This window comes from Plutella xylostella, chromosome Z (assembly GCF_932276165.1).
Source record: "Plutella xylostella chromosome Z, ilPluXylo3.1, whole genome shotgun sequence".
Classification (NCBI taxonomy): domain Eukaryota; kingdom Metazoa; phylum Arthropoda; class Insecta; order Lepidoptera; family Plutellidae; genus Plutella; species Plutella xylostella.
Genome location: NC_064012.1, coordinates 758825 through 780775, shown reverse-complemented (window position 1 = coordinate 780775; position 21951 = coordinate 758825). Strand labels below are relative to the sequence as shown.

General features: G+C 38.6%; 2 protein-coding genes across 2 annotated transcripts; one reads left to right on the top strand and one right to left on the bottom strand.

The window, feature by feature from the left end:
- The first annotated feature begins 402 nt into the window (after positions 1-402).
- LOC105384564 (uncharacterized protein DDB_G0272720) lies at positions 403-7364 on the top strand. Its single transcript, XM_011554829.3, has 5 exons — positions 403-518; positions 598-653; positions 5920-6070; positions 6577-6749; positions 7173-7364. The coding sequence occupies exons 1-4, from the start codon at positions 411-413 to the stop codon at positions 6721-6723; spliced, it is 462 nt and encodes a 153-aa protein (XP_011553131.2). The 5' UTR covers positions 403-410; the 3' UTR covers positions 6724-6749; positions 7173-7364.
- A 312-nt stretch (positions 7365-7676) lies between these two features.
- LOC105384565 (mitochondrial thiamine pyrophosphate carrier) lies at positions 7677-20030 on the bottom strand. Its single transcript, XM_011554830.3, has 5 exons — positions 19691-20030; positions 19521-19609; positions 18643-18841; positions 8634-8867; positions 7677-8121 (listed from the first exon to the last, which is right to left on the bottom strand). The coding sequence occupies exons 1-5, from the start codon at positions 19916-19918 to the stop codon at positions 7909-7911; spliced, it is 963 nt and encodes a 320-aa protein (XP_011553132.3). The 5' UTR covers positions 19919-20030; the 3' UTR covers positions 7677-7908.
- Positions 20031-21951: the final 1921 nt, after the last annotated feature.

Below are 21951 nucleotides of genomic sequence, written 5' to 3'. Positions count from 1 at the left end.
ATTATTTAAGTAATTTAAAGCACAAAATGTAAACAGTCAAACAAATACCTACTTAAGTACTTTGAAAAAAAACTTTCCATGTGTGAGTCTTCTTGAGTTACACAAAGCTAACCATGCCTATCCTCCTATCTTCAAGACCAACTCTAATGTGAATGCTACAGCAACATACCTGTGTGTCCACCCGGCGCATCTCTGGAGCTGCGGCCTCGAGGCGCCGCCGCCGGCCGACGACAGGCCAGTCGGGGCACCCCGCCACCCCACCAAAACACGATACGCACCTTTCACCATACCGCCCAAAACTGTAACGCTCATTTCTAAATCCACCGGGTAACCACTCACTAAAGTAGGGATGGGAAACAAGGAGACGTTTGCGTAACCTGCGGGTGTCGCGGCTGAAGTATATAAGGTGCATGGGAGCTGGGGACCAGCACAGACGCACTCCAGCCAGGCTCCAAGCAGTCGCTCAGCAGCTGATATCAGTCCAGCCGACCCCTCGCAAGATGTACGCCAAGCTCGCTGTAAGTGGCGCATGGAGGGTGTAGCGCGGTGCAGAGTGGTGTTATGTGGTTGTTAATGTTGTTGTGTGTTTGTCTGCAGCTCGCCGCCCTCGTGGTCGTGTCCGTGGTCGCCACCCCCGTGCCCGGAGGACACCAGTGAGTACCAACTACTTACATACTTATTTGAATTATAGAAAAATAACCGAAATCGCTCTATATTTAAGGAAATTTTCCGATCACCTACTATAAATAGTAATTGAAAACATTAGGAATGGTTTCAACAATTTTTTATGCCTTAGAATAATCCCGTGTTCAACAGAGCGTTTTACATTTTGCAAACAGCAATTTCTTCGAAAATATAATTCAAAATAACAAAAAATATACTTAACAACAACAAGTCTTAAAATAGCTTCCGAAAATAGTAATATTATTTCGTTTACGCACTGATTGTCGGGTCATAGGAGATCATAATATGTTGCATATCCGGTGACGTTACTGTAACGGTTACAGTAGCACTTGAGTAGCACCAAGGCTCTTCTGCGCAACACCGCAAATGCACTTGATCACTATCATCTGTGATGAAACTGCCTTTCTATGGTCCATTTATTTACACTCACGCTGTAAACAAGCTATACTTACGTAAATTTAAAAAATGGTATCTGAAATAGACCCATAAAGCTTAGATATACTTAATAATTATTAAGTATTGTCTAATTGTGCCGAAGCAACTAAAAACGATTCAAATAAATATATAAAATAACTGGTACATATTACCAATTAATTGCACGCCCCTAGACTATTACTAGACCTATCCCATTAGTTTCTTATTAGTAACGGCACTAAACATTACACACCAGTCATGTCGAAACAGATTAGAATCTCTTATTTACATTGATTAGATATGTAAATCTTATGTATAGACAACGTAATATTAGCAATGGTCAAGTTCAAACTAGTAAAATTTGGAAGAGTGTGATTCAATAAATAATTCAAAAGATCTCTTGGTAATACTAGAACATGAGAGTACTGAATTTGAAAGTACCACGATTGTATCGAAAAAATATATCTATGATACCATCTTTCTATTCTATTCAATGCACAACAGGAAGGAAACTAACTAACCTCGATAAATAACTACTCTTAGTTTGAACCAGGAACGACACAGCCACCGTTAACCACTGCACCATAGCGTCGTAGTCGTCAAAGATTTATAGAGTTACGCTATTAATGTAACAATAACAACACAAAGAATAATCGTTTGCGAACTTCCCATGCCCAATGAAATGATGCACAGAATCCAAAATACGGTATTCGGTATTTCTTAATGGCCCATCAGCCTGTATAATGTTACAATTCGGGCCGCCTCATTACCAAACTTGTGATGTAATGTCATATTAATAACATACATTTTCGTTTGCAATCGATTTTGTGGTGATCTCGGCAAGAGACAAAAAATACGTTTCAAAATAATAATGAAGGCCTCAGTTTAAGCGCCGAGGATGTAATCTGTTTACCGACTGCTATAAAGTGAAGGTACCCACAATTGCCCAATTTTATAAAAAAATAATAGGTAATATATTAGATAGCATGTTTTATCAATTTGATACAGGGAGTGTACCAATATGATTTGAGAGTACGTTTAACTGAAATAGTGCGTTTGAAAAAGCTTTAAAAGCCTCTCTGTTAATTTTCATGTTATAAAAATGTTGAGAACTAAAATAATTATATTTTTCATACATAAGTAAATTATTATGTACGCTTAAGTATATCGGAGCTGCCATCACTGGAAAAAGCCAAGTATAATATAGATATTTAAATAATCATTAGAAAACATAAAAGTTCTTCTCGTAAATGGCAAATATTATATCATTACATAGGTATTTATGTTTCATTTAGCTTATCAGAGCATTGAGATGCTAGCTTGATATGGGTTTATTATGTTAATCGTTAGTATTTTTGTTTAACTGCTAAACACTAGTCAGAATATTCATAAATACACCAAGGCAGTTACAAGCTTCATAACAACAAAAAAAGTATAAAATGGACCCCGGAATATTTAAAAGCAGTAAGTATAGTACGGTCAGTCCAATCAATCCAAGCCGCCTAAAGATAATTGAAAACACTATCAATATTCCCACCGAACCCAGGAATTGCTCCACGATTCGCCACAAATGTAACTCTAAACACGGCATTAAACACCCACTAAACGTTGCAAGATCCCTTTCTAATATCTGTGATCATCTGATCAATCTATCTCATGCCGGCGGCGGCGGCGGCGGCGGCGAATCTTCTAGAATCTAGATGAAACTGCGGTTACCTTGTGAAGGAACAGACCTAAAGCAGCTTTCAATGTGCGACGTAGAATCAAGTCAATACAAAAAACCAGTACTTAAAAAAACCAATATTGCTACCAAAACTCAGCATTAAAGTCGAGTTAAATACATTTTTTACACAACCTCAGCCATGGTTCAAGCAAGTTTACAAGCATGGGCGCGAGTGTTCTTAGCTCTTACTCAATGGTACTAGCTAAACGTAAACAAACAACCGACCAGCCTACAGCCTAGAACATTCCACGGCCGGCTGCTCCTTCAAACGGGATTGCTACAGATTTAATGCGGCATCGCAAGAAGCGCATCTAAATCGAATGCACGTCATACGTAACCGCTCTTATGTCAGCCTGCGCGGGCGCAGCGCAACGTGGACTGCAACTGCACAAGGCACACATTAGCCGCTCGTTTACTCACATTTTTCCGGACAAAGTGTTGAAATGACATGTAATTTTCGAAGCACGTGTCACAGCTCCGCGTGGGACAGCTTTACCTGTCGCGCAGAACGTGCATTGTTTGCGAAGGAAGTCAATGAAAGCACCGCCCGAATAAAGTTTATAAAATGCTAATGTAGAGTGCTAACTCGCAATGAACGTATTGTAAAAACTGTTAAAGGGTAGCCAATGGGTAAAGATTGTAAAGATAATGGTATAATTCATTCGAAATTAATCTTTTTAGGAAATGAGATGCGGTAAATTGCACTGTTTATGTACTACGACTTTTATGGAGCGAAATGTATTGTGTAACAGTAGGTAATAATGAAAGTTAAATAACTGATTGCTATAAATTTTATGGTACTGAAACTGTCTTATTTAATCTTGAAGCAGTGTGTATTACACCATACATAGATCGACGTCGTAAAAGCTCTAGGTACAACTTTTGTAGCGTGCGAAAAAACTGCTACAGCTTTTTCTTGCTAAGTAACTTTTCACAAGAACCGCCTTATAAGTATATCAATTTAATGCTAAAGTGCAGCAGGATACCTTGAGACCTATTGAGCAAACAGTTGGTAACTGGTGGTCAATAATGGTGGCCATAACTCGGTGTGTGGCACTTATTAGTTAATATCACCTTTTACTTCTCACGGGTGACGAAACTGAAATGTACGGACAGAATGCAGCCGCGGCGGCAATGGAGCCCGCATGAGGCGGCCTTAATTTAATAATTTTATGGTATCAATAATAATAGGTATGTAGGTCTATATGGAAAGATAAGAGAGTATATTTACCTGGAACTGAAAACAAATGAGCAGTTCCTGTGATATACTGAAAAAAACGAATATTGATTTAACAATTCAGTATACTGTGAATTACCAAAGTCGTTGTAGGTTAGCGAAAAAATATAGTACCGTATCATATTTATCTATGCTACGAAACCCTTGATGAGCGACTCCGACTCGCACTTAGCAGCATACATTTATTATTATTTTTAATGTAAAAATTATGGAATGCGAGCATCTCACGTAACTTCCGTCTGTAAATTTTATGCGGTGGACATTAATGGTGATATCGCGTACAAATAATTGTATTCAATTGTAGTAATCGCTAGTAGTACGCATTATCTGGTGGGTATTTACTATTTAGTCATTACAGCTGACATTACGGGCTGCACCAACAAGTATGTTTCCGCTCTAGGCTGTGTTTGTAGCGAGCGCAAACTAAAACTTACTGGCTACAATCATTGTAGCCGTTGTAGTACAATGCCCTGGAACATTATGGATGGATATTTAAAACTAAATTAATTAAAAGTTTGTAACTAAGCTTTCTTAGTTTCAAGAGCTTGCTTAGCTGCTTAATAATGTTTCATCTCAGAAATTTATAAGAGATTGGAAAAACATTAAGTTAAGAACTTTGTTTTACAAGTTCCGGCTGTAGGAAATTGACTCTGATCCGCTCTCAATCGACCACTTGTAACATAGACCACAATCCAAGTCTAGCAACTACATAATGGCCCTTATAAATACGGAGATAAGATCTAAGCGACGTGCTGCGCGAGTGAAAATCAATTTGTATGCATCAAGTACCTGTCTAGCACTGTGGCTGATGTCATTATAGTTAAATTTCACTTCTCATTTTATGTCGCATCTTGTATTATGATGTCAATCGTAGCAACTGGGTCGTTCCGCCGTCCGAATTGTAATATACATGTGGGATAATAATTTTAATACGAATAAGAATATGTACCACATTGTGTAATCTTTGTTGTGCAATTTTTATAGTTCGGTTACCTATCACAATCTACTTACGTCCACATACATGTATGGTAAATTAGTTTAATAAATTAATACTAATTAAGTATTAACTACATGTTGTTTATACAGTAAAACTATATAGCTGTCGACGACGTAATGTACACCAGTTCAGAAAAAAATATCAGAAAGGCTTTTACTATTAATACTGTAAGACCCTTCTTCATTCCAGACCCTATTCATAACGTTTTCAAAGTAGAAGCCACATCACGAGCAACTTCACAGGCTACTAGAAGGCTGCTAATTAATTAGTTCAATAAAAGCAGCTTTTATTGGCCTTTTGAAGAGACTTTACGAAAGTTATTACTGATATACTATGCTCATATCTATAGATCACAAAAAGCTTCACTATCAATAAAAGTATAAAATGCTACTCCGCAAAACCGGCCATTGCTGAATGAGAGAAATTATATCCAACACTAGATGCAAACATTTTTTTTCCACTTATTTTATTTGATCCCTACTTAAATCTTCGTTATAGAAACTTTAATTCACAATAAACCACTATCACCATCATCATCCCTTTGAAAGTCCCTTCATCATTGATCATACTTCAACCACAACTCCTAACAACCCGACGACCGGATGGCGTAGTGGTTAGTGACCCTGACTACTGAGCCGAAGGTCCCGGGTTCGATTCCCGGCTGGGGCAGATATTTGTTTAAACACTCACTACTCACTCACACTATTTGTAAAATGGCAATAGGCCCGCCCCCTATTACATTGGGACTAACATAACACTCCGGCGAAAAGTGGGTGCAGCAATGCATCTCTACCCCGCAAGGGAGTACATTAGTAGAAGGTGTGAGTATTTTTGTGTTGTCCTAACCCCCCGTTCTCCCCCCAGCACCAAGCACGTGAAGATCCACGTGCCCTACAAGGTGCACACGGTGCATCACCACCACGTGTCCAAGGTGCATGTCCCGGTCCACGTGCCCGTGGTCAAGGAGGTGCCCGTCTACAAGGAGGTGCCCGTCATCAAGCACGTGCCTGTTGAGGTACGCACTGTTATACTGCTGCTGCTACATGGCTTCGTTATCGACGTAGATAAACGTTACTATATGGGGATCGCCATAAATACAATGATTGGTGGAACGCGCATTGAACGAGTTTATCGATGTCGATAACGAACCAGTGCAGCGGCTGCTGAGCATCTTTAAACTTATGTAATCACATATGTATACACGATCCATATTTTACATAACCTCGTGTTCGTGACTGAAACCTTAAGGGCCAGCTGAAAACCAGCGCTGTGGCCTTATTGTCCACAACACATGATTACTTGGTGCCTTTTTGACGGACAGCAACCTGTAGTATTATTAAAAAAAATGCTTTGTATTGCTTTATATCTCATTCCACGGGGAAAGACATCTGACAGAACCTTTATTACATTCGAAAAAGTGTACGTAATTTTGGTGTGCATCAGATGTCTTTCCCCGCGAAATGGGACATACTTTCTGTTCTTACCGTTATTGCTGTGTCTCAACCATTTGTCTGTGTGTAGGTGATCAAGCACGTGCACGTGCCAGTGTACAAGAAGGTGGAGGTGGAGAAGCTGGTCCACGTGCCCGTGCCAGTGCACCACGAGCACCACGACCACCACGAGCACCAGGGCTGGGAGGGCGAGGCGCTGTCGCACGGCTGGAACTGAACGGGTCCTCGAGAATCTAGGTCTAGGTGAGTGCGCTGTTCGCGACATAGGATTTCAGAGGTGGGTGGAAATGAAGGTGCATAGTAGCGCTAGTGTGCCAAGCAATCATTCGGGTTGGCACGAATTTATACTGAATCAAATCAGAGCTGGCCTTTTACGTAAGTGATTGCCGACTATCTGAATGAAGAATCCGCTCAATAAATTAAACCTGAGATTCTGTTCCCTTCCATATTACGTACATCTACTAACAGTCGCATTTAATGCAGTTACTGATGATTGGTAACAACCATAGCACTAAATCATTTGAGATCTCAATAGCCGGGTCCACAACAGCTGGTTCATCGCGATCCAGCCGCGGCCCGGAGTATTATCAGTAAGAAGCGCTGGATCGCCTGGTTTGGACCCGCGGCTAATCGTATAATATTCTAATATGATATTCTTTATTACAGGTTATATGTAGGTAGTTAATTGTAAATAATAAAAAAACCCACATCGCCGCAAATCAAGAAGCATCATCACCGTCATCATATTGATGAGGAGCCATTGAAGATACTGTCGTCCAACGAAGAGTTTGTCAAGTTACCATTACATTATTTAAAACCAAAGAAATCATCAATAAAAATGGGATGTGTTAAAAATTACTTTGCTTGTTTCTTTTCTTGGTGCACAAGTACGTATATTATGTAGGTAATTTGATATAGGAGTGAAAGTACAGTAAAAACTAAATTATGATGCAACCACGATCATACGATCAATATTATAATGTTAATAGTCAACTGAACTGTGCTTATGTAGGTACATCATATCATCTAGATACGAACAACTCGATCATATTCCTAGATAATCTCCTCCTTTCCAAAAATTTGATACGAATTGGTCAAGCTAATAGGTGATATTTTGTTACAAACTTGCAGTGACAAGAGAATGTATAAAATAGAACAAAGAAGGCTACATTTTAACAGGCACATAATATTTATTATTGAAATGTTTATAAATATACAGACTTACAATAAATAGGTACAATATGTTGACTTGAAACACACATGAAAGAAAACATGAGAATAATGTATACCTCTGTTACTTCCTTATAAAGTAGCAGAACACTGATCACTCCCAAGCTTCAGAAAGTCTTCGATGACCAGAGCACCAGTCCAATAAATTTACAAAATGTTTACGCACTCAAAGTCAGGGAATTGCATCCCTTATTCCGTAGCACACAAGCTCGTAGGTTGTGAAGGCGATGACGCTCGTAAGTTGCGCCTTGTAGATAGTCACCGACCAGCCCCGGTAGAGGCCTCTGAGACCCTCCTTCCTGAAGGCAGTCGTCAGACAGTTCCATATGGTGGCCTGGCACCTGATCAGCTTCTTCTTTGGACTGTCCTCGGCTCCTGGATGCGACTGGAATAAAAAAATGTATGATCAATTTGGCGGTCTTAATTATAGCACCTGCTTATTATAATACTAGCTGTTCCGCTTCGCTTCGTCTTTAAGTTTTCCAGAGGGAATTCCGCGATAAAAAGTTATAGATTTGTTGTGACAAACATACAAACTGACATACACGGGATTATGGGTATAGGAACATGTATACATGCCTGAAATGTTTAAAAAGGTACTATATCAATAAATAAACATTGCCGCTCCATTTTAACAGGTATCTTTCTTTACTTCGCAGTTAGACAATCCCTCAAAGAAGATAGAATTATACCATTAAGGGCTGATTTTTCAATAGTTAGATAAAAGTTATCTGAGGAATAATTCTGATGCTGTCGTGACTGAATGTTTGTATTAGACAGTGACAGCTACAATTTTATTCCTCAGATAACACTTATCAGACTATTGAAAAATCAGCCCTTTAAAATGACTAGGTAATAATTCAGTTCTTATACCGCATAGGTAAGGCAAAAACTGACAGCGATTTGCATCCTCCGTTTAGCCAAGTCCATGGGGTAGGTGAGGGTCTTGGAGACCAGCCCCGACAGACTGCCGGCCACCACGCTGGCGTAGAGGAGGTGGTCCGCGCGATGCAGGTTCCCCCTCGCCAGGGCAGCCCGCTCCGGAGCCCCCCCGCGCTCCTTCAGGTACCGCAGCATCTTCTTCTGGGTGAACGTGAATGTTGAGAAGGCGATGCCTACTGTTGGGCCGATCTGGTAAAGACGAGAGGTTTGTATTTAGGACACGTATTACACATCCGTTATTATTTGCTAGTGTTTCAATCTAGGCGTTAAAGTGCTGGTTGTTGTTTACAAATACATAGAATTACGGTACTCCGCAATAGTTGAATCGATATAGACGAGGCGGTATCGCTATCGAAGATACCAGGGCAATAGGAACTTGAAAAGGTTATTACTTACTCACGGTAAACGGAAAAAATAATATTTTTAATTCATACTCATTCGAATAAGAAATGCGAGGCGGTATCGCTATTGAAATTACCAGGGCAGCAAAAATCTTAAAAGTAAAAAGATACTAACAATAACATGAACCATGACCTACTAGGTACATAGACAGTAATCCTTTTTCCAATACATGATTTTATAAAAGTGTTGTTTCTCAAAGACTACCTACACCTACATGAATTACTCACACATGAGGAATGGAGAGTGCCGAGGCGGCATCCCCACTGAAGATACCAGAGCTGCAGGAATATGAAAAGCAAACATTACTTAGATCAAGGACAACCATTGCCATTGAGGAAAGTTGTGATTTACGATTGCATTTGATACCTAGGGGAGTGCATCAGAAAAGACGAGGCGGAATTGCATTTAAATATACCAGGACTTCAGATATGTAAAGAACCATAATCTGAACTATGACCTAGCTAGGTCAAGGACAATGATCCTTTTTCCAATAAAATTATAAATGGTGTTCCATTTTATGAGGAATTGAGAGTGACGAGGCGGCATCCCGATTGGAAATACCAGGGCTACAGAAATATGAAGAGCAAAATCAACTTACACCAAGGACACCGATATAGTAATTCTTTTCCATTAAGAAAAGTTGTGTTTATTTTCATTACGTCAATACACACACATTGTATCATGTATCTGAATACGAGGACGAGGCGGCATCGATCGCTACTTGAAAAACCAGGGCTGCAGATTCCAATGTAAACTGAGGCCAATAGCATAAAGTTACTTTTCTATGTGTTTTTAGGATTACGTAGTCTACTAGGAACCCTTATAGTTTCGCTATGTATGTCCGTCCGTCCCTTTGTCCTGGTTGGTTCTCCGCCGTTTCTGCACCGATTGCCACGAAAATCGGTGGACAAGTATTCTAATAACCAAAAATTCGTTTTTAAAATGATCGAAAAAATATAAGTACTTTTTTACCCCCCCATACAGAAAAAATTTAATTCGAATAAAAATGACCTACCCCATCGTGTGAGGTATCGTTAAAAAGTTATCTTTAAATACAGCAAAAATGCCTTGAAAACATGTGGATAACCCCCAGTCTCGAGATATACTATGGAATGGGAAGCGACGAGGTGGCATCCCTTCTGAAGATACCAGAGATGCAGGAATATTAAAAGCAAACAATACTTAGACCAAGGACACATAACCATTCAACATTGCCATTGAGAAAAGTTGTGATTTACCTTTGCAACTTGGGAGTGCATCGGAAAAGACGAGGCGGCATTGCATTTAAATATACCAGGACTTCAGATATGTAAAGAACCATAATATGAACTATGACCTAGCTAGGTCAAGGACAATGATCCTTTTTCCAATAAAATTACAAATGGGGTTCCAATTGTTGTGAAATTAAGAGGGACGAGGCGGCATCCCGATTTGAAATACTAGGGCTTCAGAAATATGAAGAGCAAAATCAACTTACACCAAGGACACAGATAAAGTAATTCTTTTCCATTAATAAAAGTTGTGTTTATTTTCATTACGTCAATACACACATTGTATGATGTATCTGAATACGACGACGAGGCGGCATCGCTACTTGAAAAACCAAAGCTGCAGATTCCAATTCAAACTGAGGTCAATAACATTAAGTTACTTTTTATGTGTGTTTTCATAGATATATGATTTACACACACATATGAAATGGGAAGCGACGAGGCGGCATTCCCACTGAAGATACCAGAGATGCAGGAATATTAAAAGCTAACAATCCTTAGACCAAGAACACATTTATAACCATTCAACATTGCCATTGAGAAAAGTTGTGATTTACCATTGTATTTGCAACCTAGGGGAGTGCATCGGGAAAGACGAGGCGGCATTGCATTTAAATATACCAGGACTTCAGATATGTAAAGAACCATAATATGAACTATGACCTAGCTAGGTCAAGGACAATTATCCTTTTTCCAATAAAATTACAAATATTGTTCCAATTGATGTGAAATTAAGAGTGACGAGGCGGCATCCCGATTTGAAATACCAGGGCTTCAGAAATATGAAGAACAAAATCAACTTTCACCAAGGACACAGAAATAGTCATTCTTTTCCATTAAGAAAAGTTGTGTTTATTTTCATTACGTCAATACACAAATTGTATGATGTATCTCAATTGACAACATTTCAAATAAAATGCTCACCGATTTTATTTTATTTTCGACGAGATATCACAAATTTAGATGACCCGTATTTTTTTATTTCTTAATATTTCTATGTTTTAATATATTTTTTTGATTTCAAAGTTCAACATATTTTTAGTATGAGTGACGTCACGTCGAGGCTTGGGATAAAAATATTTTCGTTGCCTGCCTAAACCTAAAAAAAAAAAGTTGGATGACATTAACTTGACATGAACAAGGACCAATCAGCTTCAACTTCAACTTTATTTTGTGGCAAGGACCAATCACGTACTTCCGTCATTGACAAGGACACATAAAAGTGACAGACATTTGAGTGATGTTTGTCATTGTCATTGTCAAAGTGACATAACATGTTTTTTTGTTGTTTATGTTTTAGAAGTAAAAGCCCGTTTAATTATTATGCCACATCGTGGTGTCACGAATGATAATTTAGATTTTTATGTTTTTCTCTGAAATAAATCAAAAGAAAAATCGGAAACATTTTTTTTTGTGAATATTAGAGCCATATCTCTAAATGGTTTTCGAATTTCAACTGTATAAAATTTTGAAATGTTGTCAATGGCGAATATATCTCTCATCTACGATTTGCTGATGACATAGTTATTATGGCGGAAACGCTGGTGGAGTTAGGCGAAATGCTCACAGACTTCAATGATGCCTCTAAACAAGTTGGGCTGAAAATGAACATGGACAAGACAAAGGTCATGTCGAACGAAAATGTTTCATCATCGCCCATAACTGTAGGAGGTGTCACCATCGAAGTTGTCGATCAGTATCCCTACCTAGGACAAGTGATCCTATTAGGTAAATCCAACTTCGATAGAGAGGTAGCTCGTAGAATCCAACTCGGATGGGCAGCGTTCCGGAAATTACGACACATCTTCACTGGATAACATACCTCAGTGTCTGAAAACAAAAGTTTTCAATCGGTGAGTGTTGCCAGTGATGACTTACGGAGCCGAGACGTGGTGCTTCACCAAAGGGCTTATCCACAAGCTCAGAGTTGCTCAGCGTGCTATGGAAAGGGCTATGTTAGGCGTGTCCCTGCGAGATAGGAGATAGGATTCGTAATGAAGAAATCCGCAGGAGAACTAAAGTTACCGACATAGCCAAAAGGATTAGCACGCTGAAGTGGCAATGGGCTGGCCACGTAGCCCGCAGAACCGACGACCGCTGGAGTACAAAGGTTCTGGAGTGGAGACCCCGTGTCGGCAATCGGCGTGTCGGTCGCCCCCCAACCCGTTGGTCTGATGATCTGCGGAAGGTAGAGGGAAGCCGCTGGATGCAGATGGCGGGTGACCGTCTGGGGTGGCGATCGTTAGGAGAGGCCTATGTCCAACAGTGGACTATGGAAGGCTGAGGGAGAGATTTGAATACAACGACGAGGCGGCATAGCTACTTGAAAAACCAAAGCTGCAGATTCCAATTCAAACTGAGGCCAATAACATTAAGTTAGTTTTTATGTGTGTTTTCATAAATAATTATATGATTTACACACACATATGGAATGGGAAGCGACGAGGCGGCATTCCCACTGAAGATACCAAAGATGCAGAAATATTAAAAGCTAACAATCCTTAGACCAAGGACACATAAGCATTCAACATTGCCATTGAGAAAAGTAGTGATTTACTTTTGCATTTGCAAACTAGGGGAGTGCAGGAGATAGTCACGAAGGACTGAAAATCAGTGCCGCGTCAGGTGGGTGGATGCCACCTCACTTGAAGCGGTGTAAGCTGAGGCGCGGGCCTTTTCGGTGCTGGACAACACACACCGTTATCACTTGTATGCCTGTTATGTGTAATATTAAGTACCCACCTATATACGTTTAGTCATATAAGTTCTTTTGTTTTATTTGTTGTTTGCTGTGTGTGCTTGTGTATTTTTGGTGTGTGGTGCTGGTCACCGAATAAATAATTTTTATATTTTATCATCGGAAAAGACGAGGTGGAATTGCATTTAAATATACCAGGACTTCAGATATGTAAAGAACCATAATATGAACTAGGAACTAGCTAGGACAAGGAGAGTAATAATTTTTCAAATAAAATGATATAAGTAACTAATTATTGTGTTTTTTCATTATCCAAATATCCACTTGGCCCACTACCAGGCGGCATCACTTAGACTAAGGACACAGAACCATTCACCATTACCATTGAGGAAGGTTCAGATTTTCCATTGCAACCATTGCAATCACAAGAAGTGATTTTTCATTACCTCTCATGATGTGGAATGAAAATCGACGAGGCTGAGATGGGGACATTCCGACTAAAATACCAGGGCTACAGAAATATGAAGAGCAAAATCAACTAACACCAAGGATAGAGACAGTAATTTCTTTTCCATTGAGTAAAGTGGAGTTTATTTGCTACTACCTGATCCCGCGAGCTTTACCTCGCCTTAAAAAGTTTTTCCGTGGGAATTCCGGGATAAAAAGTAGCCTATGTTGTTTCTCAGGGTCTAGACCATATGTGTACCAAATTTCATTCAAATCCGTTCAGTAGTTTTGGCGTGAAAGAGTAACAGACAGACACAGTTACTTTCGCATTTATAATATTAATAGTAATAATAGTAACTAGTAATAGTATTGTTAATGAATGAATACACACAGATATGAATATCGTATCTGAATATGCTGAATACTACAACGAGGCGGCTTCGATCACGTACACAACAACTACACACACATACAATACTGTGGGGCTCAACTTTTCTCAATGGCAATGGTGAATAGTTCTGTGTCCTTGAATTCCTTGGTTTAAGTTATGTTTGCTTTTCATGTTCCTGCAACTCTGGTATTTTCAGGTGGGATGCCGCCTCGTCGCTCTTAATTCCACATCAAGCGGGTTATAAAAACACAATATTTTTATTGGAAAGAGGATTGCTCTCCTTGAACTAGCGTACCTGTGTGTAAACACAAATGTGGAATGAGGAGCGCTGAGGCGGCAATGGTTCAATGTTATTGATAAATCACTTTACTTTTAAGATTTTTGCAGCCCTGGTAATTTTATTAGCGATGCCGCCTCGCATTACTCGTGATATATTTTTTTTAAATCGTAATATTATCAACAGGAAATTTACGCTATTTGATGTATATGTCGCAGGCAACATCCAATCAAAAGCAGAACAGCGCCATCCAATGAACGGGCTAGTGGTTCAATCAAACAGGAGATTAAACCAGTTGCCTGCGACATATATAATAAACATTTAATTAATGTTCCTATTGCCCTGGTATCTACGATAGTGATACCGCATCGTCTATTATGATTCAACTGGTTGCGGTCTATGTATTAGTATAAAGGTGAACAATGGAGAATCAGACAATTATACATAGGCTTGTTTAAGTTTTATGCTCCTCACTGTTTAACTCCTATATTGAAACACTAGCAACTAATAGCGGATGTACAATACATGTGTAAGTCCACTAACCCGCACTAGGCCAGCGTGGTGGACTAGTCCTAACACTTCCTTCATTAGAAGGAGACCCGTGCCCCAGCAGTGCGGATGCATGGAGGGCGACGAGGCGGCATCCCTATTGGAAATACCAGGACTACAGAAATATGAAGAGCAAAATTAACTTACACCAAGTACCTATTTAATAATTTTTCATTCAGAAAATTTCAGTGTATTTTTCTATTACGTGAATACACACATATTTTTGCATAAAGAATAAATAATTTATTTTACTGGACTGTGTACTGAAACTGAATGATAGGATGATGAATAGTGTTATAAGAGATCGAGTTGGAGTAAAATAAGACGTAGTGACCAAAATTGAAAAGGGAATGTTGAGATAGATTGGTCACATTGAAAGGATGGATAAAAGAAGACTGACGAAAGAAATTTATTGTGCGGAGATGAATGGTTGTGTCAGTAGATAGGCGACATACTCAAGAAGAGCCAAATAAGGAGTTTCCGAAACCGACGTGCGTGTATGAAGAGACTTATGAATGTGGAGGAAGGGAAAGAAGTATGTCAGGATCGTGGCACGTGGAGATCCATAGTCTCTGCCTACCCCTCTGGGAGACAGGCGTGAGTATATTTATGTATGTAATTTATTTTCATAACACACATATTACCATACCTGCATTGTATTTTGAACACAACGACGACGAGGCGGCATCGCTACTGAAGATACCAGGACTGCAGGAATATGATAAAGTAAAATCAACTTACACGAAGGACCCATACAGTAATTCCATCAAGAAAAAACACGTGATTCACATACTTATATGAATTAAGAAAAGCGAGGAGGCGGCATCGCATCATAGTAATGGGGACTACCGTTTTTTTGCTCACCAGTTGGCGCCACTGTCGACCGAGGTCAAGAGGTACCATAGCTGTCAAACTTATCAAAGGAGACTGTATCAAATTGGCGCGAAGTAAAGTTTTAAAATTTTGAATCTTATAAGCTTATTAATTATAAAATAACTATCATCACATCGAGTTACTATGCCGCAATGTAGTGTAGATCCGTTATGTTCGGAAAGAAAAGGAGGACTTATGTTAACAAGTGATAAAACTGTTCTAAAACAGTGGCTTGTGAAATAATTATTATCCGACAATCTCGTGTTTTTGAAAATCATTATAACCAATTTCAGAAAGAACATAATGTAAATAAGGATTAGGCATTTAATAAATACAATAAAAATAAAAGAATTACACACTGATTTAACTTTTATTTATCCTTTCCGTTTAAACACACTGCTATACAAAAAATATAACACATTAGTAATCCACACAATGAATGCTGGTTGAGTTGTTAGTTGAAACTAAATAATGGTAGTATAGTATACTAAGTATTCTATTATTTGTGGGGGTGTCAGTACCTGCACCTGGCTCACTCGAATGGAGCCTTTGTGCATATCGCCTTAAGGTCTAAACTCCACTCCTAAGCTTGGACCATTTCCTACCACGCTGGTCCTCTGCAGGTTGGTGGGTTCGAAACTCTAGATGTGCAGGTTTTATCACGATGTTTTAATTAACCGTAAGAGCGATGGTATACATTGTACATAAATTCCAAAGTACTCATTGGTGACAATATCTAGATCTGGAGTTTAATTATTAGTGTTCACACTGCTATACAAAGTTTCTGAAGGCCACTCAACAGTAAGTATACACTGAATCATTTTGTTGTATGATGCTGTCCTCTACGTTTCCAACCAAGTTACTGTTACGGTCATAGTCTTGGTGTCTGTAAAAAGAAAAAACATAGCTGTTACCTAAGCAAACAAGCATACACTTCGTAAAAAATTAGTTTGTAAACAGTAAACAAACTAACCTCGGAATTAGCTGCTCTTTGAGACTGCTTATTTTTGCGCCCCTTTTCCTTAATTATTCAGCTTTCAACGACAAATAATCCATATTTGCGATAATTTTGCAAAAAGAGATCACTTTTCAACAGGGAAATGAACGAAAATATAATTTATCACGAAGCCCGCCAAACAAATTATATGAAAAGTAAAATGTCACTTGACCTGAGTCAACACCAGCGCCCCTAGCGGCAAATTCACACGCGTTAGCCCCCATTCCAATGGGAAAGGTTTTTTAATTTTATTAAGTACGTGAATAAACATCTCACATTATATTTGAAAACAACGACGAGGCGGCATCGCTACTGAAGATACCAGGGCCTCAGGAATATGAAAAGATAAACCTATTTTCCTATACATATTACACGTGTGCCATTCGTAAACGGAGTGCTTGCCATTCAGTTAAGAGTAACTTCTTTCATTTCTTACTTCATGAAGCAGCTTAACTTTTATCTTCCATCTCTTTTTTTTCTTCTAGGGCTAGCTAACTTCTTCTCATTGTTCCATTCATACCTAACGTGACCATTTATTTTTTTTGTCAAAGCGGGACACCTGCCGAATTTCATATCCCTCAAAAATACATATAGGTATTATCTTTCTTATCTTCTTATCTTTTCGCTCAGTTTGCTCAGTGCTCGTTGAAAGTTCAATCCCTACGATGAAAGAGTGAAATGTGAAAGAGATGCATGAATGAAATGACAATTTTTTTTCTATATTTATGTATCTAATAATCTTGTTAAGTTGGTATATTTAGAATGTTTTAAATATACCAGACGGGTACCTTACATAAATCCGAATTACGAATATGAAAACAACGATTTTTTAAATTATGAATTCCATAGTTCTAGTAAAGTTTTATGTTTCCGAATAACGAAAATTACGAAAAATTGATAAACGAAATTTCAAACAACAGATTTATTAAAATTACCAAAGTAAATTTTTCGAATGTTATAATTTCGATGTTTTAAATGTACGATTTTTTATTATATCGAATTGTTTAAATAACGAATCCCGAAGTTTTAATATTCCGAAAACACGAATCCCCGAATGTAACTTAGTTAACATTTTAATATTTTTTTGCTTCGCTGCGCTCCGCTTTGTTTTTCGATATCTATGTATGTGCACCTAACACATTTAGGTTTTGGTTCTAAAGTTTTTGAAACGTTCATTTTATTTTTGATAAAATCACGAATTATCAAATTTTTGGTCCGGATTTGATATTTTCGTAATTATAATAAATGTGTATTTTATTTTTCGTATATTTAAGTAGGTCGCAATAATCAATCGTAATATCAATCGCAATAACAAACCTTTGTGATTATTATTATATGTATTCGATTTTTATAAATTGATATAAAAAAATCGTTATAGGAATATTTTGTAAATTAGGTGTTTCAAATTCGGAAAAAAGTTTTTCGAAATTTTTGGGTGTTCTCATACCAGACACTACGAAATTCTTAAACATCATAGGTGCAGATTTGTAATGCCGAATTTCGGGTAATTCCGATTTTTGCCGATTTCTTCCAAACGCAGTCATACTTTGAACCGTAGAACCATTCACCTTGATGGCAACTTAATCTTCTACCTCGCTTGGGTTGACTCAGGGCGCTAGGACCGAGCGTGCGTGTAAAAACGTAAAATTAATAAAAAAGTGCAAATATCCGGATTTTTGATTTTTCGGAATTACCCGCACATTTGTAATTAAGAAATCAGTTAAGTTACTTAACAATTTATTACAGATTACTTTGATGATTGTCACAGAACGAAGTTACTCGCGGAGTTTCGGTGGAACTCGGACTCATATTACTCCCTATAGTCTATGTGAGCAAGTGATAAGAAGATAAATAGTTGTCTCAAGTAATTAAAAGAAAGAAAGGAAATATGGAATGAAATTTCAAAATGTAGGTAATTTAAATTATCGTTTGGTCAGTTTATGAAAGCGGGACATTTTTGCCCTCGCGGGGGACAGCGGGACGCACAGCTTGAAAGCGGGACTGTCCCGCCCAAAGCGGGACGTATGGTCACGTTATTCATACCGCTACCCAGACTCACCTGCAGCAAGGAAGCGCCAAGCCCCTCATAGAAGGCCAGCACCCCCCCTCTTCTGTACACCGCCCTTGCCCCCCCCGCCAGCCCCCTGTAGCGGCCGTCGCGCACTATCATCTGTCTCACTCGCACCACCTCCACCGGCATGACCGCCACCGTCGAAAGGCACCCAGAGCAGAGCCCACAGCAGAACTCTTGGATGCGCCTAGTGACAAAGGTTGTTCCATGAGATTCTACCACGGATCACCACTCATTAGCAAACATAAATCCATCCATCTGACAGTTGATCGACAGGTAAACAATGGTTGATAAGAATTTTTGAATTCTCATGTAAGGTAATGGTGGTAATAAGGTAACAGGAATGATAGGTTCCATGGTCAGGTGAGTCAGGTGCAATAAAAGAGGGTCAAAAGCAGCAGGAAGCATCTGATGAGGTTTTAAAGTGATGTAGCCTCATCGTCCCATACTCTGAATCGTCATTTGTGATGATTGACGCGCTATGGTGATAATGATGAGGTTGTAAAGGTTCCGAAACTAATTGTTATACTCATGAATAGCGTTATACAAAGTATTTATTGTTGGAATTCTACATCAGAGCATTAACAGTTGATTTCTGGTGGGCGTACAGTGATGTTTCTACTTGCCAACCGCTGCTTAATGTTCTCTCTGATTTTATATGAATGATACCTATAAATCTATACATAAACGCGTATTCTGCAGTGTGCAGGTGTGCAGGCGCCATATACTTTGGTTCAAAAGCGCCTGATTAAAAGTATTGAGTTGGAAGTCAATGCTGTAAAATTTACGTTATTTAGTTATTCAGGCAATTTCATTTCGATATAGTAGGTATTATTATGATTGACAAAGTAGATATTAATACTTACTTGTGTTTGTCGCCAAGGTGTGTATAGCAATATTTAGTGGTGACTTCAAAGACATAGAATTGGGTGCTCACAAACAAAATAGAATGGATCTGAAAAACGAAACCATTGTCATCACATTTGCAATAATATCTAGTCTTGTACATAATGATTAACCCATATGCACAGCATACCTGTCCCAGAATATGACCCTTGAAGAAAGCAGGGGGGCCTTCTTTCCGCCAAATATACCTGGCTACTTTGTACGAGGTGACCTTGTCTGACTTGATCCTGGTGAGTTGCGTGGTGATCTTCACGACGTCGAGCGGCTGCGTCACGAAGCGTGTCACGGTCCCGGAGACCACACCGGCCAGGATCTTCTGGTTCGGACTCAGAGACTCCTGCTGCTGGAACCCCACCATGGCTCAGGCTTGCGCCGGCCGCAAGGCATTGGCGCAGATTTTGGGAACATTATTTTTGGTTTTTAAACGCAACCGGCGTCGCACATCGTTTGAAGTTGTTGACATTTGACAGCAAAGTTGTCAGTTATAGAAAGATTCATAGATTATACACTTTCATCTTAGAATAAGGAGGCAGGAGACAGGTGATAAGAACATAGAACAACGCCGACTCGGGTGTACATAAAAATAGGTACTCAATCCGACTGCACAGCCCACAAAGCAAATATACATTTTGTGGCACGGCCGGTAAATATAAAGTGGAGATTGGAAGCGTACAAACGGCAGCAATATAATCTTTATATTTGAGATTCCGACTCAAGAACCACAAATTCTACGTTCACTTTTAGCTTAAGTATACCCTTTCGGCTTCGTATACCCTTTTTGAAACACCATGTATTTAGATGTTTTATTATATACTAGCTGTCCCCGCGCGCTTCGCTTCGCCTTAAAAAGTTTTCCCGTTGGAATTCCGGGATAAAAAGTAGCCTATGTTCTTTCCCAGGGTCTAGACCATATGTATACCAAATTTCATTCAAATCCGTTCAGTAGTTTTGGCGTGAAAGAGTAACAGACAGACAGACAGACACAGTTACTTTCGCATTTATAATATTAGTTAGGATAATTATTTATTTTATATTAAGTAGGTATATAAATTCGTCCTATGCCTAATGTAATCCATATTTATGCGTAAAACAATAAAACCGATTAAAACTAGTATCCATGATGCAATCAGACAGATTTAATAAACAAACGAACGGTACCTATGAAAGTGAGTCAAGAATGAAATTCTTTAGTCTTAAAACTCAATAATAGTCTTTCGTAACTTGAATAAAATTTGCAAATTGGGTGAGGATGAGTTGTGTCGTAAAAATGTTTTGTATTTCACTGATTTTTTCATTTGTAAGTAACTAAGTACCTTAACCTTATAGCACGGAAGTACTATATGGTACTTTGGTAACAGTAACCTGCACTGTATTATGTTCCTTGCGAAAAATCTAGTAACTAATCAAACTACGTCAACCAAACACTACCCTTGTAAGTCACTATTTACTAGTTTATAGTCTATTAGTACTTGCATCCACCATGACCATGGGTGTCGAATGGCCGCATAGCCTTAATTCCTGTAATAGCTCTGTACTGAAAGCTCCGTGGGGAACTTATTTCTACTACCCGGCTTTATACTACTACTAAGACTGACTACTAACGAAGTATATTATTTTAAGATGTAAGTACCTAAGTATGCGGATTTTAACCTCTTTTTATTGTTATTGTGCTAATCGTGTAACTTTTAGGTGTGCAAAATATATTTTTGACAATTTTTCTAAGAATTTGAATGAGGTATTGTGTTACTTACTTCCGGCTTGATTTGACACCCTGTATAATGTACCTATAAATATTAATTTGTGCCCATTTCTTCATAGTGGGTTAGAGCTTAACCAGGGATTATTGCTTGACTCTTGACACATCTGTCAATAATTTAATATGGATATGACGTATAATTGATCAAGTTTCCCTGGTTACGATCTAACCGACTATGGAGAAATTGGAGCTAAGCAAAGATGGTGTGTAACTAAAGAAAGCAAAAGTAAAATTTAGAGATTTCAAAAATGCTTTTTACTTGGACTGTATGTTGTATGTTACATTTCTTGACATGTATAGTGCCGTTGTCGTAAGTCGTAACATTGTTATATTAGTACGCCCATACCTAGTATACTAACCAGGAATATATTCCTACAGCTGTATCTACTTAAATCAAATACAAGTCTGATGACAAAGATAGGGAATTATTGATTCTAAGTACAACGTATGTGTAAAACCTATGTTTGTGTGTAATTGTGTATGTGTGCAATACAAGTGTAAGACCACTTGAATAACACATAAGAATACTTGTAGAGTGGGAGGAAAACATTTACACACACATACTCAAATACGTTATCACTTTCGCTGAAATTATTTTTACATAAAAATATTGTTCATTTTTCTACACTCCTAGT